This window comes from Leptonotus elevatus, chromosome 2, assembly GCF_054856555.1.
Source record: "Leptonotus elevatus isolate MCC_2025b chromosome 2, RoL_Lele_1.0, whole genome shotgun sequence".
In the NCBI taxonomy this organism is placed as follows: Eukaryota; Metazoa; Chordata; class Actinopteri; order Syngnathiformes; family Syngnathidae; genus Leptonotus; species Leptonotus elevatus.
This window is the reverse complement of record NC_141240.1, coordinates 10,033,127-10,055,752: the sequence shown is the minus strand read 5'-3', so window position 1 is coordinate 10,055,752 and position 22,626 is coordinate 10,033,127. Positions and strand designations below refer to the sequence as shown.

The 22,626-nt window shown below is 40.3% G+C and overlaps 2 protein-coding genes across 4 annotated transcripts in view; one reads left to right on the top strand and one right to left on the bottom strand.

Annotated features, from left to right (window-relative positions):
• Window positions 1-1,050: 1,050 nt before the first annotated feature.
• Window positions 1,051-10,555, top strand: LOC147178371 (SAM pointed domain-containing Ets transcription factor-like). 2 transcript variants are annotated; one of them, XM_086067895.1, is made up of 6 exons: window positions 1,051-1,079; window positions 1,929-2,352; window positions 3,906-4,103; window positions 4,209-4,253; window positions 5,502-5,624; window positions 9,821-10,555. In XM_086067895.1, exons 2-6 carry the CDS (start codon window positions 1,947-1,949, stop codon window positions 9,997-9,999), a joined length of 951 nt encoding a protein of 316 aa, XP_085924021.1. In that variant the 5' UTR covers window positions 1,051-1,079; window positions 1,929-1,946; the 3' UTR covers window positions 10,000-10,555. The 2 variants fall into 2 exon arrangements, 1 of the variants encoding a protein (XP_085924021.1); XR_015094028.1 differs by lacking the exons at window positions 1,051-1,079; window positions 1,929-2,352; window positions 3,906-4,103; window positions 4,209-4,253; window positions 5,502-5,624 and adding an exon at window positions 6,117-6,307 and having other exon boundaries at window positions 9,821-9,967.
• A 1,697-nt stretch (window positions 10,556-12,252) lies between these two features.
• Window positions 12,253-22,626, bottom strand: part of pacsin1a (protein kinase C and casein kinase substrate in neurons 1a) — a 40,098-nt gene continuing 29,724 nt past the window's right edge. For both annotated transcript variants that reach the window (XM_086067893.1, XM_086067894.1), the window contains exons 5-10: window positions 22,424-22,579; window positions 22,005-22,180; window positions 16,598-16,718; window positions 16,230-16,336; window positions 15,730-15,926; window positions 12,253-14,679 (exon numbers count right to left, since the gene is read on the bottom strand). In XM_086067893.1, the coding sequence (XP_085924019.1) occupies window positions 14,570-14,679; window positions 15,730-15,926; window positions 16,230-16,336; window positions 16,598-16,718; window positions 22,005-22,180; window positions 22,424-22,579 (867 nt within the window). In that variant the 3' untranslated portion in view covers window positions 12,253-14,569. The remainder of the gene's footprint in view (window positions 14,680-15,729; window positions 15,927-16,229; window positions 16,337-16,597; window positions 16,719-22,004; window positions 22,181-22,423; window positions 22,580-22,626) is intronic.

Sequence of the window (22,626 nt, the reverse complement as noted above, 5' to 3'; positions counted from 1 at the left end):
TCTAATTTATTGGAAGGAGGAGTCAGGTTACATGTTTGCCTGAAGGCGTACTGGTCTGCATGTGGCTCCTTTCAACGGCTTCTGTCCAACAGAACCCTAAACTACCTGGAAAAAAAACCCGCTTGCTGCTCGTTCTGCTGGAATGTTGCATGCAAATTAGTCTGAGGAGCATGAGAGATGTGGAGGCTACTAGATCTCAATTTCTTTTTATCTGCAAACCTGGTTAAAGCAAAAAACAAGTAGTTTAAGCAGCTATTTAGAATAATTCAACACTGTTTAGTTGAAGCAAACATTGACACAATGTTCTTCCGTGCTCCTGCACTACTTGCTCATCTTTGTTGTTTGACTTCTCAACTTTTGAAAACAACTCGTCACTATAGGTTTAGGTTTACTTTCCTGTTCTTCTAACAGTATGAGATACATTTTTGTCAACATAATTAATCAACAATATTTCAAATGATGAGATCCTAGTGAGGATAAGCAGTTTGAAGAATGAATGAGTGAATGAGCCTTAAGTGTCCCCGCCATATCAACTTATTCGTAGTTCTGTGTAATTTGTCAATGTCCTTTGAGTTTACCACATGCAGAAAATGAATTGTTGATACCAAACTAGGCTACAATTATACCTCTCACACAGTTAATTCATGAAGTTACAATAATATTTTGTTTGTTTTATACTTTGAGCTGTGTGTCTTTTTTTAATAATCCTTAACAATTTACGACTTACTTAACAGTCAGGAACGTTTGTCTACTTCAGTACCTCTTCAGAAATAATAACTGCATCAGTTTTGACCAAATATGCCCCTCCCTCGTTGAGTCACACGCACCGTTTTCCCATAAACTGAGATGTTCAGCCAGCTTTCTCCTGAGGGCCAGGTATCAAACAAGGTGTCTCAGTGGTCGTAGTGGACTGAAACAAAACAGCTCGAAACCAACAACCTGTTTGACATACAGCTAATTTTTTTCCTTGAGGCAAGTGAGTTTGGGAGCTCCGGACGAGCGCAAAACCATTTTAGGGAAGGACAGGGGAGCAGATGCACCAGGTCTCCATTGGCACCCACTTTGGACTGACAGATAAGGTAAGAAATTCCCAATACAACTAAAATAACACTGTTACGTAATACAGTTGTTGTACATACAATGTCAAATATGTTGCTGTGCAAAACCGAGTTGAGACAAATTGCATTGTAGAAAAAAATAAATCATGTGCTATACTATATTTTGAAATGTAATACATTTCATTACATTCATAAATAAGACAATACAGAAGCCCTTAATGGAATTATCACAAATTTATCTTATTTGCTTTTTATATTATTCTTTCACTGTTATTTCACATCTGCATGTTATTTTCTAGGTCAGGTCACCAACCTTTTTTAAACGAAGTTACTTCTTGGCTACTAGTTTATATTTTGTGCAATTGCCATTCGGCTGTTTTGTACATTTTAATTCCAATTTTATACCATTCCGCAACTGACACTACACAGATGTTGCACAGGTGTAATGCGACATGTTTCGAGCAGGTCTGTGGCATACTGCTGATTCTATGCACCTTGTTTAGAAAGTTGATGCTTTGGTAGTAATTTTTTGGGGAATACGATACGCTGTATAGTTTGGTGTGTACACTCACTCACACCTTCTTGCTCTCTCTCTCTGCTCACAAACCCACATAGACAGAGAACGACAGAGAGATTGTTTATTTTGCAGGAAGGAATATCTAGAAGAGTGAGTTTTCACTGCACCTCAACTTTGGAACAGCAGTCAGTGGTGCATCCAATATTTTAAGTCATGCTCATTGCCATTCACACTCCCAACTAAAAACACAATTGTACCTTGTTTTCTTCTAAAAAATAATTTTTAAAAAATCCTCATGTCAGCGTTGGTTTGGTTTGAGAAATATAATAAACCTCCATTCTTTTCTTTTGCAGCCTTGCATAAAGTTGAGGATGGGGAGTTCAGGTCATGATCACATTGACTCCACAGGACGCTCATCTCTCTGCACAAGTCCCCCATCTGACAAGGATAGGATTTGCTGGATGGAGGGGACAGATGACATCAAACCTTCCCGCAGTTTGTTGGGCCTCCCAGAGCTTGGCTGGCCTGGAGTGTACCCTACTGGTTATGTTGGGTTAGCAAGTGGAGAACTGAGGATTGGCGCGGCTGCTGCTCTTCCTGCTCATGGTCTGGGAAGTCCAGAGCCAAGCCCACCCATACTCAGCCCGGCTCAGATCCCTCTCATTGAAGTCCAGGGCGAAGCAGAGGAATACTGTCTGGAGCAGGTCCAGTCCATGGTGGTGGGAGAAGTGCTGAGTGATGTTAACAAAGCTTGCAAGCTGCTCAACATTGCGCCAGGTACAATTATTATTATAATAGCTATTGGTTGAACTTCAAACACTGCACTCTTGCTATCAATATGCGCACACACCTGATGAGCCTCTGGGGACCTGCACGCCTTGTGCAAACAGACGATCCTCGTAGCTCCTATTTAACTGACAGCCTTCAAAATCTTTCATCGTGACGCTGATTGCTTGCACATACAGTACCAAAAAATAACGAGCAGCCATACAAATCATATTTCTGCATTTTCACAGATAAGGACTGTAGTCATTGCCACTTAGATTCAAGTCTTCCTGCACTCTAAAAAATAGTTAGGTCAAAAATAACCCAAATATTGGGTTAAAAATGGACCAAGCCCCTACTTGGGTCAATTTGACACAACTTTGAGTCAAGAAATGGGTCTTTTAATGTAAAACAACTCATAAATATTGGTCAGATCCTTTGCTAGGGTAAAAAAAAGGGTAATTTTGTATCAAACAACCCAGAAAGTTGGGTCAAATTGACCCATAAAGTGGATCGGTCCATTTTTGATCCAAAACTTTTGACCCAACTGTTTGAGTGTGTGTGTGGAATTTGCGTTTTCTCACCTTACTTTCATGGATTTCCTCTGTTTTTTCACCACTTTTCTAAAAAATGTGTCCAAGGTTAAAGCTACACTTTGTAACAATTTGCCCAAAAATATCTTTACAATAACCTTTTTATTTGACCATTTATGACAAAAGCATTTTTTAATTAGTAGTAGTGCTGTCAAAGCGTTAACTAATTAATTAATAACAGAAAATATCACATTAATCATGTATTAATGCAGATTAATCTAATTTAATTAATTATTCATATGAATTTTGACAGCAGATGATCCTTGAGCTGACATCGGATGGTTACGTTCAAGGTAGCACAGGTTGTGTTTGAGCAATAAACATAACAACATGCATTAAAGCAAAGCATTTAATACATATTTGCAGAATGACATTCACAACTGATTAGAACAAGAGGAGGATGAGTGTGTGCAGTAGATCAAAAAATGTTGAAGATATCCTCATAACATTAAATGTCGAAATAATTAACACATAACAGGTGCTCTTTAAATTTGGCAGGCAAAACATTTTTTGATTAAAAAGACATATTAAAATTCGAAGACGTGATTAATCTGATTAAAACATTAGTAGTTTAACACCATAGCTGTTCATATGGGAACTCCTGTAATCTTCTGGCCAATAGATTTCAGACTGAATTCGGGTTCCAATTTGTGCGCATTTGTGTACTGCAAGAAGGGAACATTCAGTATTGTATTTGTTTTGTTTTTTTCCACTTATCTTTAAAATGAACTGAGATTTTTGTCAAGAAACTATGTAAGAAATGTTCTTGTCTCAATAAAAGTTTCAAAAAGCAAACAAACACATAAAAAAGAAGGGAACATGCAGTTTCATTTTTCGGCCACAGATGGCAGTAGCCATTCAAAAATTTTATGTTCTGCGTTCATTAGGCTGTAACTATTTATGATGACAATAAAACAATAGTCTGAGTAATTTTTGTTAATATTCAATTCTTGTTTGAATTTTCCTCCACAGACCCACTAGGTTGGAACTGCACGCACGTTTACAAGTGGCTGCTGTGGACGGAGCACTTGTACCGACTGCCACAGATGAGCATGCTCTTCAAGGAGCTCAGTGGAAGAGACTTGTGCTCCATGTCAGAGGCTGACTTCAGAGAACGCTCCTCGCAGTTTGGAGAAATGCTATATGCTCATCTCGACATCTGGAGATCTGGTAAGAATTGTATCAGCTGGGAGGAGGCAAATGCAGTGCAGAGAAATGTGTTGGGTGTGTGTTGGAAAATGCTATTGGATTCAATTTTGTGTTTGTTTCTATTAGCTGCAGCAATGAAGGACCAGTGCCAACCAGAAGACTTTAAGTCAGGTAAGTCTCGAACACTTTTACAAATTTCGGCAGCGATCGACAACAATGATTGCTCTACAACCCCGAGCAAACATTATGGAATCACCAATCTCAGAGGATGTTTATTCAGTTGTTTAAAATTGTAGGAAAAAAAGCACATTACACACATGGCACAAAAACTGAAGTCATGTGCAATGACAACTTTTTGGCTTAAAATGTGAAAAGAAATCAAGAACAAAATATTGTAGTCAGCAACAGTTACTAGTTTAGACCAACTAGAGGGATGAAATTATAGAATCACTCAATTCTGAGGACAAAATATTCACCCTGTAAATTTCTATTCCTAAAAGTCACTACGTTTACATGCAGTCAATATTCAGGTTAAGGTCAAAATTCCACTTTCTGAAACTTTCGGGATTACCCGTTTACATGTGTGAGTGGGCATAAAGTTACTCCCCCATACTTATTCCGATCTCCCTGACGCATGGATGTCAAATTGATGTAATTTCCGCCTTTAACTTTCTATTGTCAATAAAAGAAATTATATTCATGTCACTCACCACACTAATAATGTAGTCAGTCTTTCAGTCAGTGGATGTTTTGGGGATGATGAAATCATTTGTCAAGATGATCATACATCTAGCTATTGAGCAAAAACTATGAAAACATTCCTAAAAGAAAAACACATAAGGTCAATGTCATACAAATAGTCCGAATCTCATTTCAGTTGAAAATCTTTAGAGATATTTGCTGAAAATAGTCCATGACAAAGCAAAAGCAATCAGAGAACGTTGGAGCCAGATTGATAAAGAGTGCTGTTCATCACTCATTAGGTCTATGCCATTTAGACTGCAAGCTATTATAAAAGCCAGAGATAGTGCTTCAAAATACTCATGATGTGTTGTTGAAGTGTTCTTTTGTTGATATTTTTGTTGTCATAATTCCATCATTTTTCCCTGAGACTTGACTGATTCAATAATTTTTCCCCTCTACTTGGTCTAAACAAATAGCAAACTATTACGGACTACCCCATTTTTTCTTCTTTTAAAGACAGAATGTTGCCATTTGAAGTGACTTTAGTTGTTTTTTTTTCACGTTTGTGATCTGCTGTTTTTACCCTCAACAAAATTAAACAAATTAAACCCATCCTCCGAGACTGGTTATTTCATACGTTTTGCCAGGGGTTGTATAAGGACAATGCTATGGATACAATGCCCGAGGCTCTACTTCTACTTTTTATTTATTAAATATTTAATTTTAATTTTTTAGCAAATGACAATTCTTGGTGTAGCTGCCCCAGCCAGCCCATCCACTTGTGGCAGTTCCTTCGGGAGCTGCTCCTCAAGCCACACAACTACAGCCGCTGTATTCGCTGGATCAACAAAGAAAAAGGTAAGAAAAAGAGAACTGGCATCCAGTATTCCAATTAGCTGTTTACTTTGGGAAAATGCCAAACCATTGGGACAGGGAAAAAAGTTGATATTGTCAAGTCATTGTAAATTATGTTTGATGAAGAGCTGGTCTGGTTTGAGTGAGCTCACCAGTGTTGGGAATAACTCAGTTTTGTTTTTTTCATAAACGGACTAATCTAACAAATTATTCTCCCCATATTTGAAACGCTGTTATCGTTATTGTATGAGAAATGCGTTGCGTTACAATTTATTTATTAGATTCAAGGCTCGAAGTAATCTTACAAGACATTGTGCGGTGACGAGCTCTGAAAATATACTTTGCGCACAGTTAGAGGCACTATTGTTGTCGGACCTCGTCACAATAAAAGTGTCTTGACAGCTGAAATGTTGAGTGACTTTTATTTTAGAGGTGCCGCAGGAAGCGTGTCACGACGTGACGGCCGTGTCGTCCTTCTTACTTCTGGACCTTAAGGCTTAGCATATTTTAGCATTTTAGCAAAGAGGCCACGTCCTTTACTGGAACTGGTTTGACAACTTGACAACAAATAAAAAATAACAGTTGAGATTTGTCGAAAAACGGCCGCCATGAAGAGCGATTTGTTGACAATCATGTTCCACCAAGAGCCATATTGCGACTCCACAAGCACAGCTATAAAGATACTGGTAAGTCATAGCGACACGCTCGCCTAGTGTAATTAATAGCGCCAACAATTGTATTTCTCTTATTTCACGAGTGGTAAACATGTGAAAAGTATTGAAAGAAATATGCTCACACTCATGGAGGCGATGGAGTGACATTTGTATGTGAATGATGCATGTTAAATCTAGAGTTGGGCAGTTTTCTCATTCATTAAACACGTCTTTATATGTGTAGAATTATAAACTGAAGATATATCACCATACGCTCATATTTGAAAGTGTACAAAATTATATGTTTTTCAGAGAGATCAAGTGGAAGCTGATGAGTCTGAGGAGTAAATATAGTAGTAGTTATGGCTGTGATTTTGTCCATGATAGCATTGGCAATTTTTTTGTATCTATTATTGATTATTCTAGCCTTAACAATCATAAAAAATGCCCGGGAAATCCTGGAGGGACTGGCTAGGACTGTCTACAAATTACCTATAGATGACATATGTGCCACAAATCACCAGCTATCCAGTATTTATTTTATTTGTATTATTATTCTGATTGCTGTAGTAACTGGCAGTGGTAGAACATACATCACCACTCCAAATATAATGAATTATTATTATTATTATTATTAGAGTTTTATTATTAGTTATTATTAGGAGTGAGGCATTTGTGTGACATAAATACTCACAAAATAGCCTGGGCGTAATTTTGAATTCCTTGTATAAAAATATAATCATCATCATCATAATAATAATATATATATATATATTTTTTTAAGTAAAGAGCAATGATGATGACATTACCGAATGAACAATACTGAGCTCTTTAAGAAAAAAGAAAAGAAAAAAAATATATATATTAAAAAAATAAAAATAATGAAAATTGTTTGATATAAAAATGTTTTTAAAGTCGTGAAAATAGTTACTTTGCCTTTTACTTTTATTATGAAGTAATTCATTACTAACCCAGTTACTTTTTTAAGCAAGTAATGAGTAACTATAACTAATTACTTTTTTAAAGTAATGTTCCTAACACTTGGAGCTAACACCTTTGAATGTCTGTATTTCTCCAATTCAATCTTTATTGTGTCGCCACTAGGGCGATATTTACATGGATCGAAGATTACTTTTATTTTGATACAGTTTCAGGTAATTTGGTTACCTCTTCCTGTTTAGCAACCATTTTGATTGCTGCCTGGATCCTACTTGTTGAAAACAGTTTTTGCAAACTAAATGATGATCTTAAAGATGCTAGAAGCAAAGTTGTGAGTAAAATTCATTAAGTCAAATTACTGATATATTAAGTTGTGTTTTGAGTTGAAAGGGAAGATAATAAATAGGTTAAAAAGATCGTTTTTATTCACATATATGTGCAAGAATATTTCATCAGACTTTATATGAAGCTGAGCTTAATGTTAAAACAGTCAAACTTGGCTTTTGTTAGTTTTCACTCTGTCATGTAATGTTGGAATCTTTAGTAAACAACGGCAAAAGGTTCACTACACCACAGCCTCCTTGTCATTGTATCAGAGTTTAACTGGCTGGATAGCTACAATAGCCACACTGCAGTAAGGATAGCACAATTATTTATAGCCCAGAAAATACATTATCCTGAAACTAAATACCATACTTTTAATGTAGTGCTTGGCGATAAAACCTTAAAAATATTAATTTTTTTCCTTGCGGAAATACAGTGTTCAGTTTTAAACAAGTTCTCCTATTCCCATCAATCCATCTATTCATCCAGGGGCAATAGCTCTAGCAAGGAAGCTCATACATTCCTCTGCCCAGCCACATTGTCCAGCTCTTCTGGAGGGATACTGAGGCATTCCCAAGGCCAACTGTGAGACATAGTCTAGCCCACTGTTTCTCAGCTTCGGTCCTCGAATACCTCTATCCAGCCTGCTTTCCATGTCTCTTGCAGCCAACAGAGCTGAGGATCCTTTTTTTTAAATGCTCTTGGTGTATTAAGTGTATTTTATATATACTGTTTTATTTTTGTTTCTGTATTGAATATGTAATCTGAATATGAAGATTATGTATGAGGTGAGATCTTTTTTATAAACCCGATATGGGTTTCCTGATCTCTCCTGCACATTTTAATGTTACAACAGTTTTTTATATTGTCTTTTTGTCTATGTGCGAAAAAACAAATAAATGAAAGCATCAACAAAATCATTATCAAGCTTCATGCAGAGCTTGCTGATTAGCTGATCGTTTGAAACACCTGTGTTGGCTGTGGGAGACATGGAAAACAGGCTGGATAGGGGTACTTGAGGACCGTGGTTGAGAAACGCTGATCTAGCCAGCATGTCCTGTGTCGTCCCCGGGGCTTCCTCCTGGTGGCATGTGGCTGGAACACCTCATCGGGGAGAGTAGCAGGTCAACTCGTAGACGCTCCCGGATAACCGAACGTTTCACCCTATCTCTAAGGGAGAGCCCAGACACCCTGTGGAGGAAACAGCCCCTTGTATCCGGGATCTTGTTCTTTCAGTCACGGCCCGCAGCTCATGACCACAGATGTGGGTAGGAATGAAGATCGACTGCTAAATTGAAAGTGTGGCCCTCCGGCTCGGCTCAGCTCTATGTTCACCACAACAGACCGATACAAAGTCTGCATCATTGCCGGCGCTGCAGCCGATCCGTTTGTCGATCTCCCATTCCATTCTTCCCTCACTTATGAACAAGACCCAGTATTATTTGAACTCCTCCGCTTGGGGCAGGAGCTCATCCCTGATGTGGAGAGGGCAATCCACCCTTTGCGAACTGCAAACCATGGTCACAAATTTGGAGGTGCTGATTTTCAACCCAACTACTTCACATTCGGCTGTGAACCAATCCAGTGAGAATTGGAGATTGCAGATTGAAGAAGCTGACAGTACCACGTCATCTGCAGTGATGCAATACTAAGGCCACCAAACTGGAACCCTTCTGAGCCTTGGCTGTGCCATAAATTCTGTCCATAAATGTTATGAACAGATTGGATGACAGAGCATCCTTGCCCTTATCACTTATTGCGCCCCTCCTTTTTGAGTCTGAGTGGAACATGTTCTGCGCCTTAATTGTTGAGCCGACCGACCGGAGCTATGGCTGTAAGGTGGTCAGTGCCTATTGTGGAGGAAACCTGTTGGTGGACACCAGCGGTTAGGAATGCCATTAAGCTGAAGCAAGGGTTTCAAATCACAAAAGCAACAACTCCTTTTACTTATCAGTCCATTTATGAATAATGACATTGTGCTAGTATTGCGGTGCTAGTCTGGAATGTTTGTGAGTGACAAGCAACCAGTTAGTCCATTACTTTACAGAAAGAGCTACAGTACCACCATCGTTTGACTGTTTCATGTCATAGGACTGATGAGAAAAAAATGTGTGCCTTTCGGTCCATCAGGGTGTTTTCGCCTAGATTAGTAATTAATATCGGAAGTTCTGGTTGGAATTGAGCTGTCCATGACTAGTGTTGATGCGAACCAACAGCATGGTGCCCTATACACATACTGTACATACTATACTGTATGTGACAACTTCTTCCCTCTGTCCATAGGGATTTTCAAAATAGAAGATTCGGCTCATGTGGCCAGGCTATGGGGCATCAGGAAGAACCGTCCAGCAATGAACTATGACAAACTGAGTCGATCTATACGTCAGTACTACAAGAAGGGCATCATCCGAAAGCCAGATGTGTCACGCAGACTGGTCTATCAGTTTGTTCACCCTATATGACCGAGCTTTTTGTTCCGTCAGGATGTCAACAAGCTGAAAAAAATGAAGATATGCTGGACATAAACAGAAGAACATTTGTATGCTCCCTGGCGTACCTAATCTTTCATTTCAATCGTAAAGACTGCCTACTGAAATGTGCACTTCTGCCTTTTACAAGCTCACATTAAAAGGAATTCATTGTTTTATTGTTTTAAGCACACTGCAGATATTTCAAGTCATTTTGTCTACAGGCTATAAAAATTGAGTTTTGCTCTACAAACAAAATGGCGGACTAATATGTGAAAAAACAAATCAAGTTGACAATTCCTTCTTTATCTCAAAGATTTGCATTGATGCTTTTGTCGGCTCTCTGCAAACTTGAGATCAGACCACCTCATGTACAAATAGATTTTCACCATGTTTTGTTACTGTCATCAATCTAGTGGCTTCATGTAGTTGGCATTTCATTTACGGAGACAACTGTGCTAAGTCTGTTTTATATCCTACTTGCCATATCGTCTTTTGCCTGACTTGAGAGGTTAATATTGTAATTTAGAATACACTTTTCACGTTGAAATTCTCCTGTGTCCTTGTGGGTAGTGCTGTGGGTTTCCGTTTTTTTTTCTAGCCAACATATCATGATGTCATAACATTGACACAGAGCCATTCACAAGATGAGCTGTCCCTGATAGCTGATAGCACAATTGTCCGCGAGGAAACGCAAGGATTATGAAGGAACGTAAAGATTATAAGGGAAGCCAGTTTTTCCATGTCACCTTAGGGATACCCTACTTTTTCTTCCAGGTCCAATCTATTATTTTAATCGTCCTGAATTAAAGTAACGACTGTTTTGAAAAGGTAAAAAATACAGATACTGTTGTTCAAATATAACAAATTCATAAATACTCAGTAGCACAAAGTATTGGGGGGGGGAGGAACTACTGCAGTATACTTCGTTACATGAGTGTTTGTACTTTGTTACTTCCCATCTCTCCCGCTGAGTGAGTAGCCTGGACTTTTAGTCCAGCGGTCAGTGTGCTCAACTCCCAACCAGGGACATGCATGGTGGAATCGTGCCTTCGAGGTCCAGATGTAGCGGGACGGCGCGAGAATAGACCTTTTCACCATGACGTCACACGGACTTCTCGGTGGCAAGAGTAACTGCCCCTTTCCAGGAAAATACCAAAGAAGGCATACTCCCTACACTCTAAAAAGAGAATTGTTGAACTAACTTAAAATTACAAATTGACCAACTTAAAAAAAATCACTTCAATTGGTAACACACGGTTGATTTAGGTTAGTCCACAGTCCATCCATCCATCCATTTTCTTAACCACTTGTCCTCACAAGGGTCACTGGAGCCTATCCCAACTGGCTTTGGGCAGTAGGCGGGGTACACCCTGAAGCCTGGACTTGCTTTGCACTGGGAGGCGGACGTGCTAACCAGTCAGCCACCGTGGCGCACAGTGAATATATTAAGTTTAATTAATTATGAGTTCATTCTATTTAATATATATATTACCTGAATGAAGTTAATCCAAAGTGACTCCAATCCAATGTATTAAGTTTATGGACCTCATAATAAATTAAACTTAATGTATTCACTTTGGACTAACTTAATTCAATCGTGTGTTACCAATTCAAGCGATTTTTTAAAAAGTTGGTCAACAACTCAATTTGTAATCTTAAATTGGTGTACACTAAATGGTGTTCAAATTTATAATTTCATCAAGTGGTTGCACACAATGAAATCATCTGGATCCAGAAACAAAATATTTTAAGTAGATGTGATATACTTAAAAAGTGCATCTGGAGCCAGACGATTTTATTTCATGCAACCACTCGGCGGAATAAAATTGAGTAGCATTTTTTTTAGAGTGTAAATGTTGAATCTTCTTGTCATAGTTGTCACCTTTTAATCTCATAGGCTGTTGAATCACAGCTCTTTCAGTCCCACAGAATATAAATTGGAAGCATTCTAACGTCACAAGTTGATTTAAGTCTAAATTGGTCTTTTCTTTTACCTAATTTGGACTCATTTCCCTTTAGTTTCTACTACAGTACAGTATAGTCTTTAATTGGAAACAATCAATGATACAGCTATTTCTGATTCCTCTTAGAAAAAGAGAATGAATCATCTTATTGTCTCTGTATATTTAAATATATAACAAATGCATTGTACCGTTCTCTCCTCTGGAAATGAGTCCATAATTCATACATATAGTATATGTACACACAGACAGGCAAATAAATAAAATAAAAACAACACAGACCACAGTTTTTCAAACAAACTTGTTTCCCTTTCAACCCAATATCGCAATATTGACAACATCACAACAAATTTGATTGGGACTTTTCATCACTATCGTCGTTTTTATCTGTGATCATAATCATCTTTATGCATATTTAAATGAACGTCTTGTTACATCAAGATGAACAGGCACTACACCAGTTAGGAGATAAAAGTACATCACTAACTATGAACATACATCACCTAGACCGCTAATAGAGGGTTTCCACAACATGAGCTGCGATCCCGTGTGCATAAGGAAGAGATCAACATTTAAAAAAAAAAAAAAAAAAGCATTTACACTTACACATTTTGACTGCCTCAACATGGTTAGGTCTCATTTTCAACTCAACACAGTTGTACAGTTACAATAGAATAATATAATCTTTAAATTACATCTTCATATACAAATCTGACAGCTTGGGTTGTAATGCTTTTATGATACACTTACTATCGCCATGAAATTCATACGATATGGTGTTTATAACTTCATGTTCATGAGACACATTTACATATATAACACTACATTTTGTCTTAGTAGTCAGTCACTTGCATGTTTTTTTTTATTTAATTAACTTTCTACACAACGCATACATACTTAATGTCTTCCTCAAAATGGCAATGTAACCAGGTAAATGTTTGTGTGTTTGTGTGTGCATGGGACATGGATGATTCAAGTCCTTTTTGCTTTGCTGGACAACTTGACTCGTAAGACACAACTTGTGAGCTGGTGATGTGTTTCTCCTCACTGTGATGTACCTAAGCCTGTCAAATCCTGTTCCAGGAAGAGCTTAACACATCTGACTGTTGGTCCAAAACTCCAGCACTTCTGAAAGGGCATCTCTCAAACAGTAACCATTTGAACAAATCTAGGAGTAACCCATCGCATGATAACACACAAATCAATTAGCAGAATGCAAACATACGCTAGATATGATCGAAACTTCTAAAAAATCTAATGAAAATCTGCCCATAATACACTGCAAGCATTGTACATGCAGTGCATTAATGGTGACAAAAGTATTCCCTGTGTCATTGCCAGTGGTGTGAAGACAAATGAAGCTTTGGTGGACTGGGAGGCAGCTACAAATAGATCTTGTCTAGTTACATGATATGTGAGGTTATTGCATGGAGGGAAAACGCAGTTGATGGTAGCGGGTCATTCTTTGGCTCAGCATAAAAACGGGCCACATACTGTAACTAGTAGGGGGTTTCAGACAGTGAAGAAGCGGGTTTTCTGTCATGCCTGAACACTAGTACATTCATGTCCTGTTGAAGAGGCTTGGTCTTCACACAGTGGTCTGGGGCTCAGCACGCCACCATTGACCCCGTCCTGGTAGAAAAATGCTGGCATAGGCATTGTTCCAAACCCCTCTTATACTGCAGCACTCATCTCAAAAGGATGCGCTAATCCACCTTTGCTTCGTCATTGACACGAGTTGTTAGTAGACACGGTTTGAGAATGTCATGTCTCTTTTCAATGGCTTGCATGATGACAAAACAAACATAAAATCAAGCACATCGTCAGCAAGCTTCCTCTCATGAGAACAGATGCATGCGATGCTTTAAAAGTGACTTCTGCATTTGTAGTGTTGCATCAGGTTGTGGCCTCATCAAGGCTGTAGGATCCAGGGAATGTGACTTGTTGCATAGCACATGCTGCTATGCACGCTCAGAAACAGTTAAACACATAACACTGCACACAAGGGGAAAGAGGTTAAGACCGGAGCACAAAAAACAAAACATCCACCTCGAGAAGAAAAAAAAAAGAGGATACTGTTTGTGGTACTTAAAACACGACACAGCATTCCTGATGTAATGATGACTGACCACACACAGCGTAAAAAAAAAAAAGCTACACAAAAATGGCATCATACTGTATATACACAATGCAGGTTAGAGAAGCTCGTCTTTGTCGAATAGGTATTCTGATTATATTCGCCTTCTATTTGCACAACAGACTGCAGTAGACTGCGTGTTTAAATAAGCTGCATTGTACATAATATACAGCTACACAGAGAAGCCATATGTGCCTGTCAAGGTCTATAGTTGAGTGTGTGTATATATTGGAATAACTGCCACTCTTGTTTTGAAACGTGTAAGTCCAACCACCCCAAAAGCTGGATAAAATATACTATACCGATGTATTGTCTTTTAGCTTACTAAGTTTGGATGTCTGTTTCACACATCTGTTGGGCAAGGGATGTGTTGCTCTTAAGTCTCTGGCTATGTGCGGTGCAATTTGATGGTGCCGTTCAAGCTGCCTCCAGGAGCGTGTCTTTTCTTTGTCCGGCCATTAGACTAGATTGGCTCAACGTAATTGGCCGGGTACAGTCCCTCTCGGCCGCTGTCCAAACGACCTCGACACCAGCCTTGTTCATCTTCATCCTCGGTCTTGGTCAGCTCATCGCCTGTCAAGTCAGAGCATACTTTCAGCAACACGCAGGATGACGTAGAATAGTAAAAAATACATTGAAAACAAGACTCTCGATCATTATTATAATTATTACTATTATTATTTATTTATTTCAAAGTTTCTTGCTAAAGAAACTACTACGCTTATTAAAGGGACTTCAACCCAAAAATGTTCTATAAAATTACTTGTACGTATAGAATTATTATATATACATTTTATAATAATGTGTTCTATGCGCCCCCATTAGTGTAAAGTACACGGAATTCTGATTAATATTGCATTTGTGGAACATGAACAAAGCAGAGAAAGAAAAAAAAAGCCACCTGTTTTTCCAACAATCTCAGGGGGCGGCCATTTTGCCACTTGCTGCTGACTGAAGATGACATCACATTTACTCTGGGCTCAGGTAACGACCAATCATGGCTCATCTGTTTTTTTGAGTTTGTCATGTGATGCTCGTAGGCTGAGCCGTGATTGGCTGTTACATAAGCCTTGAGCAACTCTGTCATCTTCAGTTGGCAGCAAGTGGCAAAATGGCCGCCTGGATAAAAACGGGTGCATTTTGCTGCTGATTACATATTCCACAAAAGGCAATATCAATCAGAATACTCATGGTGCTGAATAGAACATACATTGTCAAGAACATTTTTTGGGCTGACTTCTCCTTTAAATGGAGTACAGTACTGTATTCTCTTTCTATACAGTTAGCAAAAGTACTATGTGTAGCCATTTTCATACATTCCTGAAATTGTCTCCTTTTTTTGGGTTGCTGTTCCTAAATGTGTGTAATTTCACATTTATATCTGTGGTTTACACCAGTTGTAATGCTACCAGAAGCCTGTGCTTAATTGTTACTTATCACTGTGGGGGCAAGTGCCTCTAATTAGTTTTCCTTGTGACCACCGTTGACTACAATCATTTCTTTAAGAGGACGATACATTAAAATACAATTGAAGACAGTGGAGGGAATTTCTGACTACAACTACGTTTATCATTATAAACAATTAAGATGCAGTTGCATAATAATACTGTTGCTGGTGTTTACCTGCTTTGAAAGAGAGTTCATCCTGCTCTTGGCCATCATAGTCATAGAGCGCTCGCACACGAACGCCTTTCCCAGTGGTGGAATCCTCCTCAAATGAGTTTCCGTTTCCACCGTTTTCATTGCCAGAGTGCGCAGTAGGCTGCTCATCATCAGACCACTCAGTTGAGTATGCTTGGTTCTTCTCATAGCTGCTCACACTATAGAGAAACCGAATATACATGATAACATTAAATATGAAATGCAATACGTCCAATGCTAAATGAGTGACAGGCAAAAAATGCAGCTCATTCATGAGTCATAAACATATATACTGTATCAAATTTTAACAGCAGACCTGAAAAATATAATTGAATATCATATTCATTATTTGATTGAGCACTGTAAGAAACCAGCAATGTGACATTGTTTCGCAATTAAAGACACCTTACTAACTAATTTAAGAATGTTTTCTTTTTTTTCTTTTTTAAATGCAAGAGGTTTTCAAAGTCAAAGGAACTAACCTGCTCCGGTCACCAGGGGGAGCCACGTGGTCAGTGCTAGGAGTGGGCGGGGCTCCATCTGGCTTCTTCTTCTTTGGGGGGGCATTTGCCTGATCTGGGTTGTATTCCTGCTCAGCACACATTCAAATGGGTGTAAAAAGTAGAATATGAATTAAGAGCTGCTTTGCGCTCCTCACGCCAAACCCAAAGTGTTTATTTTATACATAACTGATGTATGTAAAGTTTTGGATTGGTTCTAAATCAGCGTATATTATTGTTCCATATCTGTCTTACTGTGTTAAAGCCTGGGTATATATGTATTTCATTCATTGGGATAAATAATGATCAGATTAAATCAAACCCATGTTAGAATCCGTTTGAGGTCATACCTCAAAGGCAGGCCAGTTCATGTGCATGTCAGGCCCGTGATTGTTGCTGAACCACTTCAGATCCTCTTGTGTGTTTGCGGACAGGATCGTGCGTTCCAATTCTCTGTATATTGTGGCGTAGCTGAGGAAAGAAAAAAAAAAAGACATGAAATATCCACCAGTGGACACTGGATGGTGCTGTCTAGTTTGCCAATGGAACAAACAGTTTGGTTGAAAACTCAGCTGAAAACACTCTGATGTTAGGATTATGGCAGTGCTGAAGTGAAGCTTGTTTTCCTTGAATTTAAACAACTGAATCCAGCCATCCTTTCATCTTCTTCTGATTATCCAAGCAGTTGTAAAGCAACAGCCTAAACAGGGAAGCCCAGACCCTCTCCACAACCACTTCTTCCAGCTCTTCTAGGAGAGACATGGTATCTTCAGCTTCTTCTCGGTGTGATGTTCCCAGAACACCTCGCCGGGAAGATGTCCAGGAGGCATCCTAACCATATGTGCAAGCTACCTCATCTAGCTCCTCTTGATGCGGTAGAGCGATGGCTCTACTCTGAGCCCCTCCTGCAAGGTCGAGCTTCTCAACCTATCTCTAAAGGACAGCCCGAACACCCTGCGACGGAAATTCACTCCAGCCGCAGGAGATTGTTCTTTCGGCCACGATCCACAACTTTTGACCATATGCGAGTGTGGCAACGTGGATCAACCAGCAAATTCGAGAGCTTTTCTTTTAGTCTCAAACCGATGCACAAGAGACCGCATCATTGCAGAACTGCTTTTCAGCACCCCCTCCAATCCCTCCAAAATGGGTGGATTGTCTGAGCTGTTGTTTGGTGCATTGACAAAAACAACAATATGACCTGCACCTGCAACCAAAGGCTACCCTCTCGTCATCCTGGGTGAACCCCAATGTACAGACATTTAGCCGAGGGCAGAGGTGCCCAAGTTTGGTCCTTGAGAGCCCCTATCCAGCGTGTTTCCCTCCACCAACGCATCTGTATCCAATGTCAGCTCATCAGCAAGCTTTGCAGAAGCCTGATAACGATCCTGACCATGAATCAGGTGTGTTGGCTGGATAGGCACTCTCGAGGACCAGACTTGGGCACCCCTGCCCTATGGTGATTAACCCATAACTGTTTGGGGCTCTCACGAGAAACAACTCCAGAGTGGAAGAGAGTTCAACACCGATCAAGAAGACTAGTTGCAGAGCCCAAGCCATGTGTCCAGAGAATTCTGACTTTATCTAGTCGGGACCTCTTGACCTAGCACCCCAACTCCTTCCCTGCCATAGAGGTGACATTCCACATCCCTAGAGTCAGCTTCTTTAGTTGTGATTGCACCGACATCTGATATTGTACGCAACTCTATTGGCCCTTTCCACTAGTGGTAAGCTCATGGTAGATTGGACCCACTTTGCCCCCCCCAGGACTCTTCAGGCCCAGCTACCCTGCACACACTGATGATGATCTACGTCCATGCGTTGAAAATTTTGGTCAAATATTGGTTTTGTCCCAAAGGGTTCTGAGCCAAGCTTTATGTGGTCCCTCATGTCTAGTAGGGTCACCCAATGGTAACAAGATCTACATAAGCCCCCAACAATTTTGCTCCAATGATCGTTGGGACAGACAAACCCATTACAAGGTAATTGCTGCTAAGGTTGCTATTGTTAAGCCGTAGCAGCTGAACACCAAATACAAGATAACCAACATGACACACTTATAGTGCAACTTGTGTATTTTTAGCCCTTGCTGAGACAACGATGGTAGGCGATAATACGTAGACAGTTTTCTTAGTTTTGCACCAAACGTGACAAGCCTGTTTTACTTAATTTCATTAGTGCAAACCAATTACACTCTTACACAAACTCTTATTTCTTGTAAATCTATTTTAAGTAATATGAAGTACGGAAACCATTAGAATGCTATAATCTTCCAAATGGGATTTAATAATTGATGAACAGAAATTATACCAAGATGAGCGTCACTTCCCGATGACTCAAGGCCCAATTTTATCTTACGGCATAGCCGTGTTCAATTGATCAGTTAATTAATAAGTCAGCATGAAATGTCCCAAAAAAAATGTTGGGATGAGGATCAGCACCTCCAAATCCGAGACCATAGTCCTCAGTTGGAAAAGGGTGGCGTGCCCTCTCCAGGTCGGGGATGAGACCTTGCTCCAAGTAGAGGAGTTCAAGTATCTTGGGGTCTTGTTCATGAGTGAGGGTAGGATGGAGCGGGAGATCAACAGGCGGAACAGTGCAGAATCTGCTGTGATGCGGACTCTGTATGGGTCCATTGTGGTGAAGAAGGAGCTGAGATGAAAGGCGAAGATCTCGATTTACCGGTCGATCTACGTTCCTACCCTCACTTATGGTCACGAGCTGAGGGTCGTGACTGAAAGATCGAGATTCCGAATACAAGCGGCTGAAATGAGTTTCTTCCGCAGGGTGTCCGGGCTCTCCCTTAGAGATAGGGTGAGAAGCTCGGTCATCCGGGAGGGACCTCAGGGTCGAGCCACTACTCCTCTGCTTTGAGAGGAGCCAGATGAGGTGGCTCGGGCATCTGGTTTGGATGACTCCTGAATGCCTCCCCGGAGAGGTGTTCCGGGCATGTCCCACCGGCGGGAGGCTCCGGGGACGACACAGGACACGCTAGAGAGACGATGTCTTTCAGCTGGCCTGGGAACGCCGCTGGAGGAGTTAGACGAAGTGGCTGGGGAGAGGAAAGTCTGGGCTTCCCTGCAAATGCTGCTGCCCCCACTACCTGATGGATGGACGGATGGAAATGTTAAAAACGATCAATCATTCTATTCCGAATGACATCCCAAAGTATTTTTTAGTTCTCATGCTCTCCCTGTGGGTTTTTCTCTTGTTTTTTTTTCCTTCTTTCTTTTCTGGAGGTAAAATTACCGAATGAACAATACTGAGCTCTCCAGAAAAGCTCTCCCTGTGTTTTATTGGGTGGTTCTTCTTCTTCTTCTTCTGTTGCTTCTTTTTCTTCATCTCCTACTTTTAATGTTTCTACTTCTTCTTCTCCTTCTCCAAAGGGATTATTATTCTACAGTATCCAACGAATGATTAGGGATGTTTTTTGAATGATGGTTAAATTGTAACACGTAACTTGTCAACAATCCGTTATGATCTGAGTTTTGTTTTGGAGACCATTGTATATTTGAATCCAGTTAATTTTAAAGGATACTAAGATCACAGAGGTAGCTGTTGTCAATATCGAATGCGTACTTACTTTTTGTTTGTGTCCGCACTGTCAATTGTGTTAGTGAGTTCTCAAAAGTTAATAACAAATCAGAATCCGCAGAAAGAAACAAATAAATGATACATGTAGTTATGTTAACACTATATTACTTTGCATGGAATGTGAGTAATAAAAATTTGCCATTAACTCTTTGACTGCCAGACGTTTTCAGAAAAGGGATGCCGCCAGTGCCAGCCGATTTAAGCATTTTGACTGATTTTCAAGGTCCACAGAAAATGTTCTGTTTGGACTATGGAAACACACGTACTACCAAATGAAAGATTGGACTTTCATCTTTCATCAGAAAAAAAGAGTTTGTTTCTACCTTATTCCGTTCTTTAGTAATCAACAATAGAAAATGGTTAGTTTGACCCAATTTCGCCTGTGTTGGACCAAAATACGGAGAAATCAAGCTTTTAGTGAAACGATATTATTTCATGCATTCTAGTGAATTTGACACTTCTTTTTGTCCATGAATGATGCCACAAACACCTAAATAGTGCTTTACTTCTATAAAACACTACCACCAAGAATGAAAAAGTGTTTTTTGATAGCAAAATACGTTTATTTACATTCAACAGTGTAACAATTTGACAACAATTTGGCAAACTATTTACAAATGTGTGCAACTGTGGTGCTATTTACAAATATGTGGATGTTTCAACGACAGTTTTTCTTTTTGTAACACTCTCCTGCGTGCAAAGAGACGCAACAGCATTTGCACAACAGATTGCCTCTTCGCGTGCGCCACTTTCTTGCCGGCCGTTTTTTTCCGGGGAATAGCAAGTATATACTGCAGTGTGTCATCAAGTCTAATATCAGGATCATGCTACGGTTACGTTACGGTGGTGTTACGTCTCGCTTCCTCGCGTCCTTCAGTTGCTATACCGGGTGGTAGGAGATGTTCTGATCCATTTTATCCACTCCATTCATGGTGGCATCGTAGTCCAGAAACAGTGTCTTCTCCGTGATCAGACTGTACCCGCTCCTCCGATGAATATGCATTGGACTCGGGGTACTCTTCATTGTCCGATCGAATGTCCGCTTGTGCAGCTCCGCGTTTTCCGGCCTTAGCAGCGCTAGCCGGTGAGGCTTACTACGTGATCGTAAACACGTCCAGGCTTCCAACTTTGGCGTCAAACTCGCAGTCATCATCATCATCATCATCAATCTGCATTGGTCGATGCCAACTCTCCATCGCCCGATCGAATGTCCGCTTGTGCAGAAGTACCCGGCCGGCTATTGTGCGCGTTTTCCGGCCTTAGCAGCGCTAGCCGCGCTAAGCCGGTGAGGCTTACTACGTGTTCATAACAGTCACGTTGGCGTAGAGCTCGGAGTCATCTTCATCATCATCATCAATCTGCATTGGTCGATGCCAACTCTCCATCGCCCGATCGAATGTCCGATTGTGTAGAAGTACCCGGCCGGCTATTGTGCGCGTTTTCCGGCCTTAGCAGCGCTAGCCGCGCTTAGCCGTGAGGCTTACTACGTGTTCATAACAGTCACGCCAAAGCTTCCAACTTTGGCGTAGAGCTCGTTGTCATCATCATCGTTGACATCAATGCGCTTTTTAGTATTGATTGATGCTTTCCGTCTTTGAAAAAAATGCTCAAGCTGAGCTGCTTGTAACCGGTTGCTTGGTCAAGCCATTGTGGCTTGGATCAGCCATTGTCTCCTCAACACTCTAGCTCCGCCTCACGTCTTCTACTGACGCCCACGGTGGGCGGCCCATCCAACCTTGTGCAAAGAGAGTCATCGCTGCCCTCTAGGGGCCAAAACGAGTCTTTGACTAATCAGATCTGCCTGATACTTTCAGCACAGCTGCCCAAGGCTTTCCTGCACCCGTTTTTGAAAAAAAAAAAAAAAAACATAGGGGACGTCTTTTAACGTCCTCGGCGCCCTTCCCTAGGTTTATGCTAAACGTTTTATAACGTTTATGGCAGTCAAAGAGTTAAAAAATAGCCTGAATGAATTGAATGCATGTAAAGACTCAAACGAGGAAAGTGGGTCCTAATTTTTTCCCCCTGGTTTGTAACGACCTACATATTATAATATCACATGGGACGAAAATGGGACTTGTCTCAGCCTAGTGCAGATCAAAGATCTTTTGGAAGATGCAGAAATGATCAGGTGTGTGGTGTTTTCACTGTTTTCGTCTGGCTGACCTTTGGTTCTCTGTGAGGTTGAGGTGGCGTTTGATGTCCAACAAGGCCTCCTTGAGGAAAGTCAGCCTCTTCACCTCATGCTGCTGGCACTGGTCAAACACCTGCTCCATGCTCTCCATGTAGGGCGGTGCACACTTGTTCAGCTCCTCTAGAGACTTCTCATACTTTTCTTTAGCCTGAGAGAAATTAAAATGATGAATTCACATGCAAGCATCTGTGGAAAATTAAAAACTCTGACATTCTAAATTCCTGGTTTAAATTTAACATACTGTGCACATGGATTATATTTGCAGATGCAGTGTGCAAAAAAATCAACCAGAAACATTAATTTCTCATCAATTGTTTAGAATCCCTGCATGGATCTACAAAACCAAAGATGATGGTCTATACAGGTATACATTTTCCTGTCTTTTCCCTACTTTCTGCACATCCTGTTTGCATTTGTCCACTTTCTCATGGAGTTTCTTCTGCTGGTCCGGTGTGACAGAAGCCTCAGTTTTGCCATTGGCTTCTCGAGTGACAGCCAGTTTCTCCTCCTTGCATGCCATGTGGTAAGCTTTCTTCGCCGTCTCCATCTGCATGCCCAAACACAAGTTTTCTCATTATTGCACGGACAATCTGA

Bases quoted from the DNA above. Each gene is read 5' to 3' on its own strand.
- LOC147178371 (XM_086067895.1), top strand. From the start codon at position 1,947: ATGGGGAGTTCAGGTCATGATCACATTGACTCCACAGGACGCTCATCT. The intron at 2,353-3,905 runs GTACAATTATTA...TTTCCTCCACAG, and splicing joins GCTGCTCAACATTGCGCCAG to ACCCACTAGGTTGGAACTGC. The intron at 5,625-9,820 runs GTAAGAAAAAGA...CTCTGTCCATAG, and splicing joins CTGGATCAACAAAGAAAAAG to GGATTTTCAAAATAGAAGAT.